This window comes from Oncorhynchus kisutch, linkage group LG17, assembly GCF_002021735.2.
Source record: "Oncorhynchus kisutch isolate 150728-3 linkage group LG17, Okis_V2, whole genome shotgun sequence".
Lineage (NCBI taxonomy): Eukaryota > Metazoa > Chordata > Actinopteri > Salmoniformes > Salmonidae > Oncorhynchus > Oncorhynchus kisutch.
Window position 1 is genome coordinate 17,105,795 of NC_034190.2, and position 15,320 is coordinate 17,121,114.

Here is a 15,320-nt window from a genome sequence, read left to right on the forward strand (position 1 = left end):
AAATACTTATTTTCCACCATAATTTGCCAATAAATTCATTAAAAATCCTACAATGTGATTTTCTGGATTTTTTTTCTCATTTTGTCTGTCATAGTTGAAGTGTATCTATGATGAAAATTACAGGCCTCTCTCATCTTTTTAGTGGGAGAACTTGCACGATTGGTGGCTGACTAAATACTTTTTTGCCCCACTGTATACTGTGTACTGGGGTATCTGGAAACAGCCACTGGATGCTTTTTCAAGCTGTTGAAGCTATTTCTTCAAAGTTTTTCAACACATTTTAATATGTTCAGCTACTTTAAGTGAATACCTGCAGTCAACTTGATAAAGCAGATCACGTTCTTCATTTCACCTGTCACATTATTTGACATTATGAAGCTCACCATAGTTCCCCAGAACAGTTGAGTCAGACATGTGTTTGTTAGTAAATAGCACAACGAGAGAAAGCGGGAGCAGGTGAGTCCAGCTGTGTGTTGACAGTTAATCTAGCATTTTACCAGAGAAAAGTGTGCTGGCTACACAAAGTTAATCTAGCATTTTACCAGAGAAAAGTGTGCTGGCTACACAAAGTTAATCTAGCATTTTACCAGAGAAAAGTATGTTGGCTACACAAAGTTAATCTAGCATTTTACCAGAGAAAAGTATGTTGGCTACACAAAGTTAATCTAGCATAGTACTGGAGAAAAGTAGCTACACATAGAAAAGCACTGGGGAAAAGTAGCTACACATAGAAAAGTACTGGAGAAAAGTAGCTACACAGAAAAGCACTGGAGAAAAGTAGCTACACATAGAAAAGTACTGGGGAAAAGTAGCTACACAGAAAAGCACTGGAGAAAAGTAGCTACACATAGAAAAGTACTGGAGAAAAGTAGCTACACAGAAAAGCACTGGAGAAAAGTAGCTACACAGAAAAGCACTGGAGAAAAGTAGCTACACACAGAAAAGTACTGGGGAAAAGTAGCTACACAGAAAAGCACTGGAGAAAAGTAGCTACACATAGAAAAGTACTGGAGAAAAGTAGCTACACATAGAAAAGTACTGGAGAAAAGTAGCTACACAGAAAAGCACTGGAGAAAAGTAGCTACACATAGAAAAGTAGCTACACATAGAAAAGTACTGGAGAAAAGTAGCTACACAGAAAAGTACTGGAGAAAAGTAGCTACACAGAAAAGTACTGGGAAAAAGTAGCTACAAATAGAAAAGTACTGGAGAAAAGTAGCTACAAATAGAAAAGTACTGGAGAAAATTAGCTACACAGAAAAGCACTGGGCAAAAGTAGCTACACGTAGAAAAGCACTGGGGAAAAGTAGCTACACGTAGAAAAGCACTGGGGAAAAGTAGCTACACGTAGAAAAGTACTGGGGAAAAGTAGCTACATGTAGAAAAGCACTGGGGAAAAGTAGCTACACACAGAAAAGCACTGGGGAAAAGTAGCTTCACAGAAAAGTACTGGGGAAAAGTAGCTACACAGAAAACTCCTGGGGAAAAGTAGCTACACATAGAAAACTCCTGGGGAAAAGTAGCTACACGTAGAAAACTCCTGGGGAAAAGTAGCTACACGTAGAAAACTCCCGGGGAAAAGTAGCTACACGTAGAAAACTCCCGGGGAAAAGTAGCTACACGTAGAAAACTCCTGGGGAAAAGTAGCTACACGTAGAAAACTCCTGGGGAAAAGTAGCTACACATAGAAAACTCCTGGGGAACAGTAGCTACACATTGGTCATGAAGCTCTAACTGACAGAATGCCCGTTGGTGAATTCTCATCCGAGTGGAGAAGTGCAACTGAAGCACAAAATGACTGATGCCGAGCAGAAATTACAATAAGAAGCATTTTACATCTGCATTTACAAAACGCAGCAAGATATTTGTTATGCATTGTTTTTTTTATCCTGTGAGAAAAATGCAGAATTCTGCATTAACGCAACCCTTAAGTTTGATTTGCTAGTGGCTGAATTAATAAGGTGACGGCATCATATTGAGAAGTCAAAGTCAAAGCCGTTTGTACAGCTGCCACTATCTTGATTTTCTTGCTTCTTTCCCTACTTTCCATTCTCAGCCCATCTTCTCCTCCAAGCAGAGCAGGCAGGTCCGTTGCCTTAGGAACTCCACTCCACTCAAGACACAGTGTGCAGCCTACACATGCTGCTCCAGAGCAAGTCCTGTTCTTCCTTCAGACAAGCATTCTGGTAATAAACGCCCAATGGGCACCCTCTTGTGTAATACTGTGTATATCCTGGTATGAGAGAAGAACTGCAAGACAATATGAACACCTGGATACTGCCAGACCCTAATGTGCCCATGAAAACTGTTTTCACACCATAACATAGGAAGATAGAAAATGTTACGAGGTTACAGTACACTTCCGAGATCTCCTCCAACCCCCCCTAAAAAGGTTTTGATACTAGGTTTTGAATGTATCTATGTTCCCCCTTTATATCTAAATGTATTAATGACTTTGTAACAGCTCCAAACAGATGTCCATTACAACAAATGCTCACTGCTACCCTAATTTATAGAAAGACCCATATGAACACACACACACACACCCCTCCCTCCTCACCTTGTCGACAGCGTGTGTGTGCAGCTCTTTCTCCAGGCGATCTTTCTGAGTGACGCAGGCTCGGAGCCTGTCCAGTTCTTCCTGGAATTGAGCGATGGTCACTTCTCTGTTGAGCTCCACAGCCTTCAGCATCTGCAGCTCTGCACTCAGCTTAGTGTTCTCTAGCTCCGTGCTACGCAGGTGGACCTACACACACACACACACACACACGCAGAGACCATTATAGACACACAGACAAAGAAAGACGATTATGAACACACACATACAGTTTAAGTCGGAAGTTTACATACACTTAGGTTGGAGTCATTAAAACTCGTTTTTCAACAACTCCACAAATTTCTTGTTAACAAACTATAGTTTTGGCAAGTCGGTAAGGACATCTACTTTGTGCATGACACAAGTAATTTTTCCAACAATTGTTTACAGACAGATTATTTCACTTATAATTCACTGTTCCAGTGTGTCAGAAGTTTACATACACTAAGTTGACTGTGCCTTTAAACAGCTTGGAGAATGCCTGAAAATTATGTCATTGCTTTAGAAGCTTCTGATAGGCTAATTAACATAATTTGAGTCAATTGGGGGTGTACCTGTGGATGTATTTCAAGGCCTACCTTCAAACTCAGTGCATCTTTGCTTGACATCATGGGAAAATCAAAAGGAATCAGCCAAGACCTCAGAAAAAATTTGTAGACCTCCAGAAGTCTGGTTCATCCTTGAAAGCAATTTCCAAACACCTGAAGGTACCACGTTCATCTGTACAAACAATAGTACGCAAGTATAAACAACATGGGACCAAGCAGCCATCATACCGCTCAGGAAGGAGACGCATTCTGTCTCCTAGAGATTAACGTACTTTGGTGCGAAAAGTGCAAATCAATCCCAGAACAGCAGCAAAAGACCTTGTGAAGATGTTGGAGGAAACAGGTACAAAAGTATCTATATCCACATTAAAACGAGTCCTAAATCGACACAACCTGGAAGGCCGCTCAGCAAGGAAGAAGCCACTGCTCCAAAACCGCCATAAAAAAGCCAGACTACGGTTTGCAACTGCACATGGGGACAAAGATCGTATTTTTTGGAGAAATGTCCTCTGGTCTGACGAAGCAAAAATATAACTGTTTGGCCATAATGACAATCGTTAAGTTTGGAGGAAAAAGGAGGAGGCTTGCAAGCCAAAGAACACCATCTCAACCGTGGCAGTATCATGTTGTGGGGATGCTTTGCTGCAGGAGAGACTGGTGCACTTCACAAAATAGATGGCTTCATGAGGGAGGAAAATTATGTGGATATATTGAAGCAACATCTCAAGGCATCAGTCAGGAAGTCAAAGCTTGGTCGCAAATGGGTCTTCCAAATGGACAATGACCCCATGCATACTTCCAAAGTTGTGGCAAAATGGCTTAAGGACAACAAAGTCAAGGTATTGGAGTGGCCATCAAAAAGCCCAGACCTCAATCCCAGAGAAAATGTGTGGGCAGAACTGAAAAAGTGTGTGCAAGCAAGGAGGCCTACAAACCTGACTCAGTTACACCAGCTCTGTCAGGACAAATGGGCCAAAATTCACCCAACTTATTGTGGGGAGCGTGTGGAAGGCGACCCAAAACGTTGGACCCAAGTAAAACAATTTAAAGGCAATGCTACCAAATACTAATTGAGTGTATGTAAACTTCTGACCCACTGTGAATGTGATGAAAGAAATAAAAGCTGAAATATATCATTCTCTCAACTATTATTCTGACATTTCCCATTCTTATAATAAGGTGGTGATCCTAACTGACCTAAGACAGGGCATTTTTACTAGGATTAAATGTCAGGAATTGTGAAAAACTGAGTTTAAATGTATTTGGCTAAGGTGTATGTAAACTTCCGACTTCAACTGTAGATACATGTGCATACACAGTGTATCATTTCACCTTGTAAAGGTCCCTCTCGTCCTTCTCATTCTTCAGTTGGGTCTCCAGAGTGTCTCTATCTGCTGTCAGCTTCTTTAACCTGTCTCTCAGACTGGACAACAACAACTGCATTAATACCAATGTTCTCTCTAGTTTTCTGTACTGTATGTCATTTGAGTATAGTACTGTATCTATGGTGTTTCTCATCAACAGTCCAGTTAGTTTCCTTATAGTCCTTTGAGTGTGTGTGTGTGTGTGTGTGTGTGTGTGTGTGTGTGTGTGTGTGTGTGTGGCAGGTTTTCCACTAGGCGTTAATAGCCGGCTCTTGGCCTATAAAAAATGAAAAAAGCTGATAATTAAAATTGGTGCCAGGCCGGGAGAAGAAAAAAATAGATTGCGAAATAATGTTTTTTAGCCTATTTAAATGGTGGAAATACTAGTCGATGGAAATACATTTGACTGGCCATGCTTATCGGTCTATAGGGTAATTTGCATAATTGTGTGTAATTAAATTGCAGCGTGCATAGGCTACTGTATATTCCTTGTGAATCTTATTTATCACACCCCTACAGCACACAGATACAGAGCCTTGGAGCTGAACAATCTGCAGCAGCAGCATCTCAAACTGCAACAGATGGCAGGCCTCATCAGTGCGTCACACACCACTTTGCAATGAGCTGGAGGCAGTACGCGTTTTGAAAACACATAGTTAATTGTTTGAAAGCTGAACGTTTTAACATGTATTATGAGGCATGTCTTACCTTGCTTCAAAGCAGCCTATTAGATCTACACCCCTCCCATGTGCGCTGCCCTTTTGACAACGGCGTTTTCTGCTAATTGCATTATGGAAAGAACATTTGCGTGTAGCCTACTGCCTTGTGCGCATCGCTGAGCTTTATAATGTGAAGAAATAATAGTTCATCAACATTTGAAGATAAACGCTCTGTTCTGTTGCCCTCATTGCTTTTTAAGTATTTAAAAATACATTTTTATGTATGAATTTGGGCTCTATCTTCCCACAGCTGTCCCAGTCGGTTTGGAATAGGCTATTCCTCGACAAGCTGACCAATAGAATAGGTCAACTTTTCTACTATGGGGGATAGTAGATTGGCGTAGGCTAGTGATTTGGCTGTTTGTTACTCCTCTTGTTGGCTGAGGAAAAGTAAATGTGGACAGTTATTCGAGCATCTTCAAAATGCGCATCAGAATTCAGTATGAAGGACTACACATTGTTGCATGCTCAACTGTTAATATGAATTACCATAATCCAAATGTGATTTCTGACCTTCTGAGCAGTGTGGGTGGACGCCCTAATCAGGTTACACACCCAATGGATATGGGTCCGGCAGATTTATCAAATGTCCGGTAAATTAAAATGTTGCCGGCCAAATGTCCTGTCCACATTTTCCTAATGGAAACCCTGATGTGTGGCATGTGTGTTCCTCCTCACCAGTCCAGTTCCTATCCTTCCAGTGTGTGTGTTCCTCCTCACCAGTCCAGTTCGGTCTCTTTCTGCAGTCCTCTCTGTGTGACTCCCAGTAGGTCCTCCTCCAGCTGTCTGACCCGGTCTGTGGCCTCCTGCAGTCTCCTCCTCACCTCCTCCCTCTCCTCTGACAGGCCCTGAGAGGAGCGTAGCAGCTCCTGCAACCACACCACAGGTAACCTCAGCTGTCAATCACACTGTTAACCAATCACAGCCCCTGTCGGTCAGTCCGATTAGACCAGAGGTGTCAAACTCAATTCCTGGAAGGCTGAGTGTTTTCTGTTTTTTGTCTTTTCCTTTCAATTTGTGTTCAACTAAGACCCAGACAATGAGATGAGGGGAGTTTCTACCTAATCAATAACCTTTACTGATCAATCAAGTAAAATGGAGGGAAATTCTGCAAATGCTTGGCTTTGTATTGAGTTTGACCCTCTCAATCAAAATGCTGTGTGATAACGAATGACGATTGGCAATGTTCTGAAACAAGAGAAAACAATGAGAACCAGTTGGAGTCTATCTATCCAGTATCTTGTACCTGGTCCTGCCAGTGATCTCCCCTGTTGGAACATGTTGAGAAGTAGAGGACATTAAATCACCTACAACACACTGTACCTGACAGACCAGCACGCCTACATAAACACCCCTCTATCACTCAACACGCACACACACGCACTTGTGCATCAGACAGACAGGCACATCACATCCATCAAACATACAGGTGCAGTATATAGATTTGTATTTGTTTTGGGAAACACGTGCACAGTGTCACACCCAGATGTCATGTGTAGTTCAGGTACAGCCCGCTGGCACCCTGGAGGACTGTATGATTTCAACTGCAGCCATTTGGGAGACACTTTAGCAGCGCAAAATACCTTATAAAACATGTTGTCGTAAAATTAGCAGCTGAAAAATATGTACTTACGTTTTCATGGTCCAGCTAAAGGATATTTTCATCAGTGCTGCACTAAAGGGCTATGGTGAATATACTGAAATGTTCTTGTGTACTGCACAAATGAACACGAGTACACACACACACACACCACTTATGTCATAAGAGAAACCCTTGTTGAATGAAGAATCTGACATTAATAAACTATGTACATTTTATTTACATCGATTTAGTACTTCATAAAATGACCAAGTAAGAAATCTCTCAATGCTGACTACCACACACACATTCCTTTTACTATACTTGTGGGGACCAAACAATTGATACCCATTCAAAATCCAATTTTCCCTAACCCTAATTCAAACCCTATACCTAACCCTAATCCTAACCAAACAATTGATACCCATTCAAAATCCTATTTTCCCTAACCCTAATTCAAACCCTACACCTAACCCCTAACCCTAATTCAAACCCTATACCTAACCCCTAACCCAAAGCCTATACCTAACCCCTAACCCTATACCTAACCCCTAAGCCAAACCATATACCTAACCCCTAACCCTATACCTAACCCCTAAGCCTAATTCAAACCCTATACCTAACCCCTAAGCCTAATTCAAACCCTATACCTAACCCCTAACCCAAACCCTATACCTAACCCAAACCCTATACCTAACCCCTAAGCCTAATTCAAACCCTATACCTAACCCCTAACCCTAATTCAAACCCTATACCTAACCCCTAAGCCAAACCCTATACCTAACCCCTAACCCTAATTCACACCCTATACCTAACCCCTAAGCCAAACCCTATACCTAACCCCTAAACCAAACCCTATACCTAACCCCTAAGCCAAACCCTATACCTAACCCCTAAACCTAATTCAAACCCTATACCTAACTCCTAAGCCTAATTCAAACCCTATACCTAACCCCTAAGCCTAATTCAAACCCTATACCCAACCCCTAATTCAAACTATATACCTAACCCTAATTCAAACCCTGTACCTAACCCCTAAACCAAATGCAAACCCTATACCTAACCCCTAACCCTAATTCAAACCCTATACCTAACCCCTAACCCTAATTCAAACTCTATACCTAACCCCTAACCCTAATTCAAACCCTATACCTAATCCCTAACCCTAATTCACACCCTATACCTAACCCCTGAGCCTAATTCAAACCCTATACCTAACCCTAATTCAAACCCTATACCTAACCCCTAACCCTTAACCCTAATTCAAACCCTATACCTAACCCCTAACCCCTAACCCTAATTCAAACCCTATACCTAACCTCTAACCCTAATTCAAACCCTATACCTAACCCCTAACCCTAATTCAAACCCTATACCTAACACCTAACCCTAATTCAAACCCTATACCTAACCCTATACCTAACCCCTAAACCTAAGCCAAACCCTATACCTAACCCCTAACCCTAATTCACACCCTATACCTAACCAATAAACCAAACCCTATACCTAACCCCTAACCCTAATTCCAACCCATACCTAACCCCTAACCCAAACTCTATACCTAACCACTAATTCAAACCCTATACCTAACCCCTAAACCTAATTCAAACCCTATACCTAACCCCTAAACCTAAGCCAAACCCTATACCTAACCCCTAACCCTAATTCACACCCTATACCTAACCCTAATTCAAACCCATACCTAACGCCTAACCCAGACCCTCTACCTAACCCCTAACCCTAATTCACACCCTATACCTAACCCCTAACCCTAATTCACACCCTATACCTAACCCCTAACCCCTAACCCTAATTCAAACCCATACCTAACCCCTAACCCAATACCTAACCCCTAACCATAATTCACACCCTATACCTAACCCCTAACCCTATACCTAACCCCTAACCCTAATTCAAACCCATACCTAACGCCTAACCCAAACCCTATACCTAACCCTAATTCACACACTATACCTAACCCCTAACCCTAATTCAAACCCATACCTATCCCCTAACCCAATACCTAACCCCTAACCATAATTCACACCCTATACCTAACCCCTAACCCTAATTCAAACCCATACCTATCCCCTAACCCAATACCTAACCCCTAACCATAATTCACACCCTATACCTAACCCCTAACCCAAACCCTATACCTAACCCTACATCACACCCTATACCTAACCCCTAACCCTAATTCAAACCCTATACCTAACTAACCCATGAGCCTAAAATAGGGATCAACAAAATGCCCCCACCTGTCCAAATGTTCCTTTTTTTTTTTTTTTACCTCTGGTCCCCATAAGGATACTAAAACACACACACACACACACACACACACACACACACACACACACACACACACACACACACACACACACACACACACACACACACACACTAGGAAAAAGCACCAGGGGGCAGTAAGAGACTGGTTCCATATCATCAACGTTCTCCCCTAAGTTTCCTCCACTCTCCTTCCCTCCTCTCATCCTTCCTGCTTCCCTCCTCTCTCCTTTCATCCTCTCATCCTTCCTGCTTCCCTCCTCTCTCCTTTCGTCCTCTCATCCTCCCTGCTTCCCTCCTTTCATCCTCTCATCCTCCCTGCTTCCATCCTCTCTCCTTCCCTCCTCTCATCCTCCCTGCTTCCCTCCTCTCATCCTCCCTGCTTCCCTCCTCTCTCCTTTCATCCTCTCATCCTCCCTGCTTCCCTCCTTTCATCCTCTCCCTATTTCCTCTAGTTTCAGTGGGTTAAATCTTACTTTGCAGGTTAAGTCACATGGAAATGTTTATTCACTGAACAACACCAAATGGTACTTCAAATAAATTACAAAATTGAAGTCACTCTCAGCAGTTGTAGTAAGATGAGAGAGTGAGAAAGAGAGAAAAAGAGAGAGAAAAAGAGAGAGCGAGACGGCGAGAGAGAGAGCAGTGCCCCTAGTACATTGGCGTGACTGAGTCATGTTACTCCCTAAACTGGGCAGGGCCTTCCTTCACCCAGGCGGGTTTGCAGACAACCGTCTCTCATTCCACACGCATTTTAAAACAAGTTACAAGTGGGTGGCATTGTGAGTGTGTGTGTCAGTGGGATTGAGTGTGTGTCTGTATGGGTGAATTAGAATGTGTGTGTGGGGGAGGAGGAGTGGTCTGTGTGTATGTGTGTGGCCTTGACGTCATATTTGTTCACTCTGTGGTTGAGATGGCATTGCCCTGATGCCAGATGCCTGGGAGACCGTTGTCAGTTAGCGTCCTGGACCAGTGAGTCAGCTCGTTAAAAAGGGACAGAGAGACAGGCACACACACAAGAAACAAACAAAAAAATATGACACACTGTGCAAACACAATGCACACACACTCCTTTGTGTGTTCAACCATGGACACAGATCATTCATAAACTTCATTAACGTTGATGTTTTGAACCTGTGATCACTGAATAGGAACTGGCACTCAGGTCTCTCTTCTGCTCCCTCGCTCTGTACAGTCTCCTGTGCTACGTATTTCTCTCTCCCCTCCCTCACCTGGTTGTGTGTGCGTAGCAGGCTGCAGGTCTCTCTCCCCTCCCTCACCTGGTTGTGTGTGCATAGCAGGCTGCAGGTCTCTCTCCCCTCCCTCACCTGGTTGTGTGTGCGTAGCAGGCTGCAGGTCTCTCTCCTTCACCTGGTTGTGTGTGCATAGCAGGCTGCTGGTCTCTCTCCCCTCCCTCACCTGGTTGTGTGTACGTAGCAGGCTGCACGTCTCTCTCCCCTCCCTCACCTGGTTGTGTGTGTGTAGCAGGCTGCAGGTCTCTCTCTCTCCCTCACCTGGTTGTGTGTGTGTAGCAGGCTGCAGGTCTCTCTCCCTCACCTGGTTGTGTGTACGTAGCAGGCTGCAGGTCTCTCTCCCTCCCTCACCTGGTTGTGTGTGCGTAGCAGGCTGCAGGTCTCTCTCCCTCACCTGGTTGTGTGTGCGTAGCAGGCTGCAGGTCTCTCTCTCTCTCTCTCACCTGGTTGTGTGTGCGTAGCAGGCTGCAGGTCTCTCTCCCCCCCTCACCTGGTTGTGTGTGCGTAGCAGGCTGCAGGTCTCTCTCCCCTCCCTCACCTGGTTGTGTGTGCGTAGCAGGCTGCAGGTCTCTCTCCCCTCCCTCACCTGGTTGTGTGTGCGTAGCAGGCTGCAGGTCTCTCTCTCTCACCTGGTTGTGTGTGCATAGCAGGCTGCAGGTCTCTCTCCCCTCCCTCACCTGGTTCTGTGTGCGTAGCAGGCTGCAGGTCTCTCTCCCTCACCTGGTTGTGTGTGCATAGCAGGCTGCAGGTCTCTCTCCCTCCCTCACCTGGTTGTGTGTGCGTAGCAGGCTGCAGGTCTCTCTCCCCTCCCTCACCTGGTTGTGTGTGCGTAGCAGGCTGCAGGTCTCTCTCCCTCACCTGGTTGTGTGTGCGTAGCAGGCTGCAAGTCTCTCTCCCCTCCCTCACCTAGTTGTGTGTACGTAGCAGGCTGCAGGTCTCTCTCCCCTCCCTCACCTGGTTGTGTGTGCGTAGCAGGCTGCAGGTCTCCCTCTCCTGCTCTCTCTCTCTGTGCAGCCTCCTGTGCTCCTCCTGCAGCTGCTGCTTCTCCTCTTGCAGGTGGTGCATGGTCTTCAACAGCTCCCTGCGCTCCTGCTGAGCCTCCTCTACACGCTGCTTCTCACCAGAGGATAGAAGAGGAGACATTTAGACGGCTATACTGTATCTGTGTGTGTGTGTGTGTGTGTGTGTGTGTTTGTGTGTGTGTGTGTGTGTACCTCCAGCACACTGCTCTTGGTAGTCACCACCAGAATGTCTGAGTTGCTGTCATCCTCGGTAACGGTAAGACAGTCCTCGGTGGGCGTGGCCGGGCGGAACAGGAAAGGTGTGCTGGCGCCTCTGATGTCACCCGTGTGTGTGACGTAACAGAACTGATAAAACTCCCCGTCACTCTTGGGAACATAGTACCCTGCAAAGGGGGAGAACAAGTTGGAAAAAGTTAGGAAGGGCCTGGCATTTTGAGACCGTATCGTCAGGTGAATTGGTTGCGTTTATTTCGTCTAGAGTATTCATAAAGAGTATCAGAGTAGGACAGGGATGGGCATTTGGAATGATTTAACTATTAGAATAATATCATGACTTTTTCCTGGATATCCAGATTGAAACATGTATTTTGACTAAGATTATTATTTTAAAAAATTATACTTCAATGGAGACTTGCTCACTGGACTCTGGAGGAAGCTGGTGAACTACACTCTACTTGCTTCAGCAGAAGTTGGTGGAGGGGCGGGAAAGGAGGAGCAGGGGCCGGTGTGTGTGACCAGGTGCCCAACTTTGGTTTTAGAAGTGGGTGGGACATAATTATATATATTTTTTGGACCAGTCGGATAAACACTCCAAAGCCTATCCGACTGCTCGGAGGCATCCTCATGGTCCTAAAGCACACTGTTGCCTCATTTTGTATCACATTCTCAATAATAAAACTGAGGTGGGGGGCAAAATGTTGACTACATCAAATTGTTGTAAAGTAGCTAGCTTGCTACAGTAGACAGTTAAGTTAGCCAGCTAGCGAGCTAAAGTAGCAATGCTAACTGAGTCTTTTTTGCTGCGCTCCTCATCCTTGTCTACAACAACAGCCTACCTGTTGGTTGATCATTGTATCCTGCTTCTTCTCATTTAGCCAACCTGAATTCTGTCATTTTAATTCCATTTTGCATTGACTAAAATCTTTATCTTCCCATGAAGCCTCTGACTGTAATGCCTTGACCGAAAACAACGACAAACTACAGGTGTGAAACGGGTGTGTAGGGTAATGGTGCGTCCTTTTTTAAAATGGGGCACCCTCGTAAAAATGTCATTAAACTGTTGTTTTATTAAACTGTTAAATCTAATTGTCTATCCTTATAGGCTATTTAGCAATGTCACGTAATCATTTAATTTAATTTCAGACAAAGCCTTTTCATTGTTAAAATAGGCTACTCTCTCAAGTAACCGAATAACCACGTCCGTTCAGATATTCGAATAACCGTGCCCATCCCTTAGAAGAAGTGCTGATCTAGGATCTGGTCCCCACATGCCCATATCATCATATGCATTATGATCTAAAAATGCAAAAATGAACCATAGATCAGCACTCTGAGAGGCACTGTGAATCCTGACTGTCTAAATCCAATGTATATAAAATCACTCATCTTCTACTCATAGTAAACACATCATTCAATTAGAGTAAAAGTCCAGTACTTCAACTGTACTGTATGAGGTAAAGATCACTGTCAGTGATATAAACACATGCAGAAGTCACAGAGTTCCACTGACACCACAGAGACCGTGTCAGCCCCTGTAAAACCAGATCACCGGCCCTCCATGTAGTGTGTGTGTAATATCCCTACACACACAGAGACAGAGACAGAGAGAGAGACAGAGAGACAGAGAGAGACAGAGACAGAGAGAGAGAGAGAGAGAGAGAGAGAGAGAGAGAGAGAGAGAGAGAGAGAGAGAGGAGAGAGAGAGAGAGAGAGAGAGAGACAGAGACAGAGACAGAGAGAGAGAGAGAGAGGTGTTCAAGTCTCTGACCACGGTTGCGGTTGTATTCCATCAATAAAATAAGGTAGCTGGTTTAATATAGGGACTGTTAAATCATGAGGTTACTTTTGTATACCACAGTCCTTCCCATGCTCGGTGTGTGTGTATGTACGTTCCTAAGTAAGTGTGTGTGTGTACCTTGGAACACCACAGCCCTGTGTACGGTGCTTCCAGGTTGGTAGTCTTGCGGCATGGGAGACCACAGGAAAGTGTAGTAATCCCTCGCTGTGTTCCAACCCACCTACAGACCCAACGCAGGAGGACAAGCTACAGCTAAAACATACACACTGGCATATTGTTCTCACACCAACACAGGACACACAGCAAGACTAGGATCTCACAAATACCTGTTACGTACCTTGTTAATCATAATACAAAAGAGTGGTATTGCCCAAAGCAAGATCAACAAGTTGAACAGCCCAGCAGCCGAAAAGTGAAACGTACACTACCGGTCAAAAGTTTGAACACCTACTCATACAGAGGTTTTTCTTTATTTTGACTATCTTCTACATTGTAGAATAATAGTGAAAGACATCAAAACTATGAAATAACACATATGAAATCATGTAGTAACCCAAAAAGTGTTAAACAAATCAATACATATAATTTATGGCCTCCCGGGTGGCGCAGTGGTTAAGGGCGCTGTACTGCAGCGCCAGCTGTGCCATCAGAGTCCCTGGGTTCGCGCCCAGGCTCTGCCGTAACCGGCCGCGACCGGGAGGTCTGTGGGGCGACGCACGGGTTAGGGAGGGCTTGGTCGGTAGGGGTGTCCTTGTCTCATCGCGCACCAGCGACTGTGGCGGGCTGGGCGCAGTGTGCGCTAACCAAGGTCGCCAGGTGCACGGTGTTTCCTCCGGCGCATTGGTGCGGCTGGCTTCCGGGTTGGATGCACGCTGTGTTAAGAAGCAGTGCGGCTTGGTTGGGTTGTGTATCAGAGGACGCATGACTTTCAACCTTCATCTCTCCCGAGCCCGTACGGGAGTTGTAGCGATGAGACAAGATAGTAGCTACTACAACAATTGGATACCACGCAAATTGGGGAGAAAAAGGGGTCAAATTCAAAAAAACAAAAAATTATAATATATATATATTTTATATTTGAGTCTTCAAATTGCCACCCTTTGAATGCACATTCTTGGCATTCCTTCAACCAGCTTCACCTGGAATGCTTTTCCAACAGTCTTGAAGGAGTTCCCACATATGCTGAGCACTTGTTGGCTGCTTTTCCTTCACTCTGCGGTCCGACTCATCCCAAACCATATCAATTTGGTTGAGGTCGGAGGAATGTGGAGGCCAGGTCATCTGATGCAGCACTCCATCACTCTCCTTCTTGGTAAAATAGCCCTTCACACCGCCTGGAGGTGTGCTGGGTCAATGTTCTGTTGAAAAACAAATGATTGTCCCACTAAGCGCAAACCAGATGGGATGGCGTATCGCTGCAGAATTCTGTGGTAGCCATGCTGGTTAAATGTGCCTTGAATACTAAATAAATCACAGACAGTGTGACCAGCAAAGCACCCCCACACCATAACACCTCCTCCATGCTTCAAGGTGGGAACCACACATGTAGAGATCATCCGCTCACCTACTCTGCGTCTCACAAAGTCACAGCAGTTGGAACAAAAAAAATCTCACATTTTGACTCCAGACCTAAGGACAAATTTCCACCAGTCTAATGTCCATTGCTCGTGTTTCTTGGCCCAAGCAAGTCTGTTTTTATTATTGGTGTCCTTTAGTAGTGGTTTCTTTGCAGTAATTTGACTGTGAAGGCCTGATTCACACAGTCTCCTCCTTGTTTGGGCTGCCATTTCTGAGGTTGGTAACTAATGAAGTTATCCTCTGCAGCAGAGGTAATTCTGGGTCTTCCATTCCTGTGGCGGTCCTCATGAGAGCCAGTTTCATCATAGCGCTTGATGATTTTTGCGACTGCACTTGAAGACACTTTAAAAGTTCT

At 44.5% G+C, this 15,320-nt stretch overlaps 1 protein-coding gene across 3 annotated transcripts in view; it reads right to left on the minus strand.

The window, feature by feature from the left end:
* The window catches only part of LOC109907257 (tax1-binding protein 1 homolog A), a 39,607-nt gene that overhangs the window by 17,705 nt on the left and 6,582 nt on the right, over window positions 1–15,320 (minus strand). For 2 of the 3 annotated variants that reach the window (XM_031793125.1, XM_031793127.1), the window contains exons 3-8: window positions 13,505–13,607; window positions 11,563–11,753; window positions 11,303–11,461; window positions 5,948–6,096; window positions 4,477–4,567; window positions 2,561–2,746 (exon numbers count right to left, since the gene is read on the minus strand). In XM_031793125.1, the coding sequence (XP_031648985.1) occupies window positions 2,561–2,746; window positions 4,477–4,567; window positions 5,948–6,096; window positions 11,303–11,461; window positions 11,563–11,753; window positions 13,505–13,607 (879 nt within the window). The remainder of the gene's footprint in view (window positions 1–2,560; window positions 2,747–4,476; window positions 4,568–5,947; window positions 6,097–11,302; window positions 11,462–11,562; window positions 11,754–13,504; window positions 13,608–15,320) is intronic. The other variant, XM_031793126.1, reaches the window with a different exon arrangement.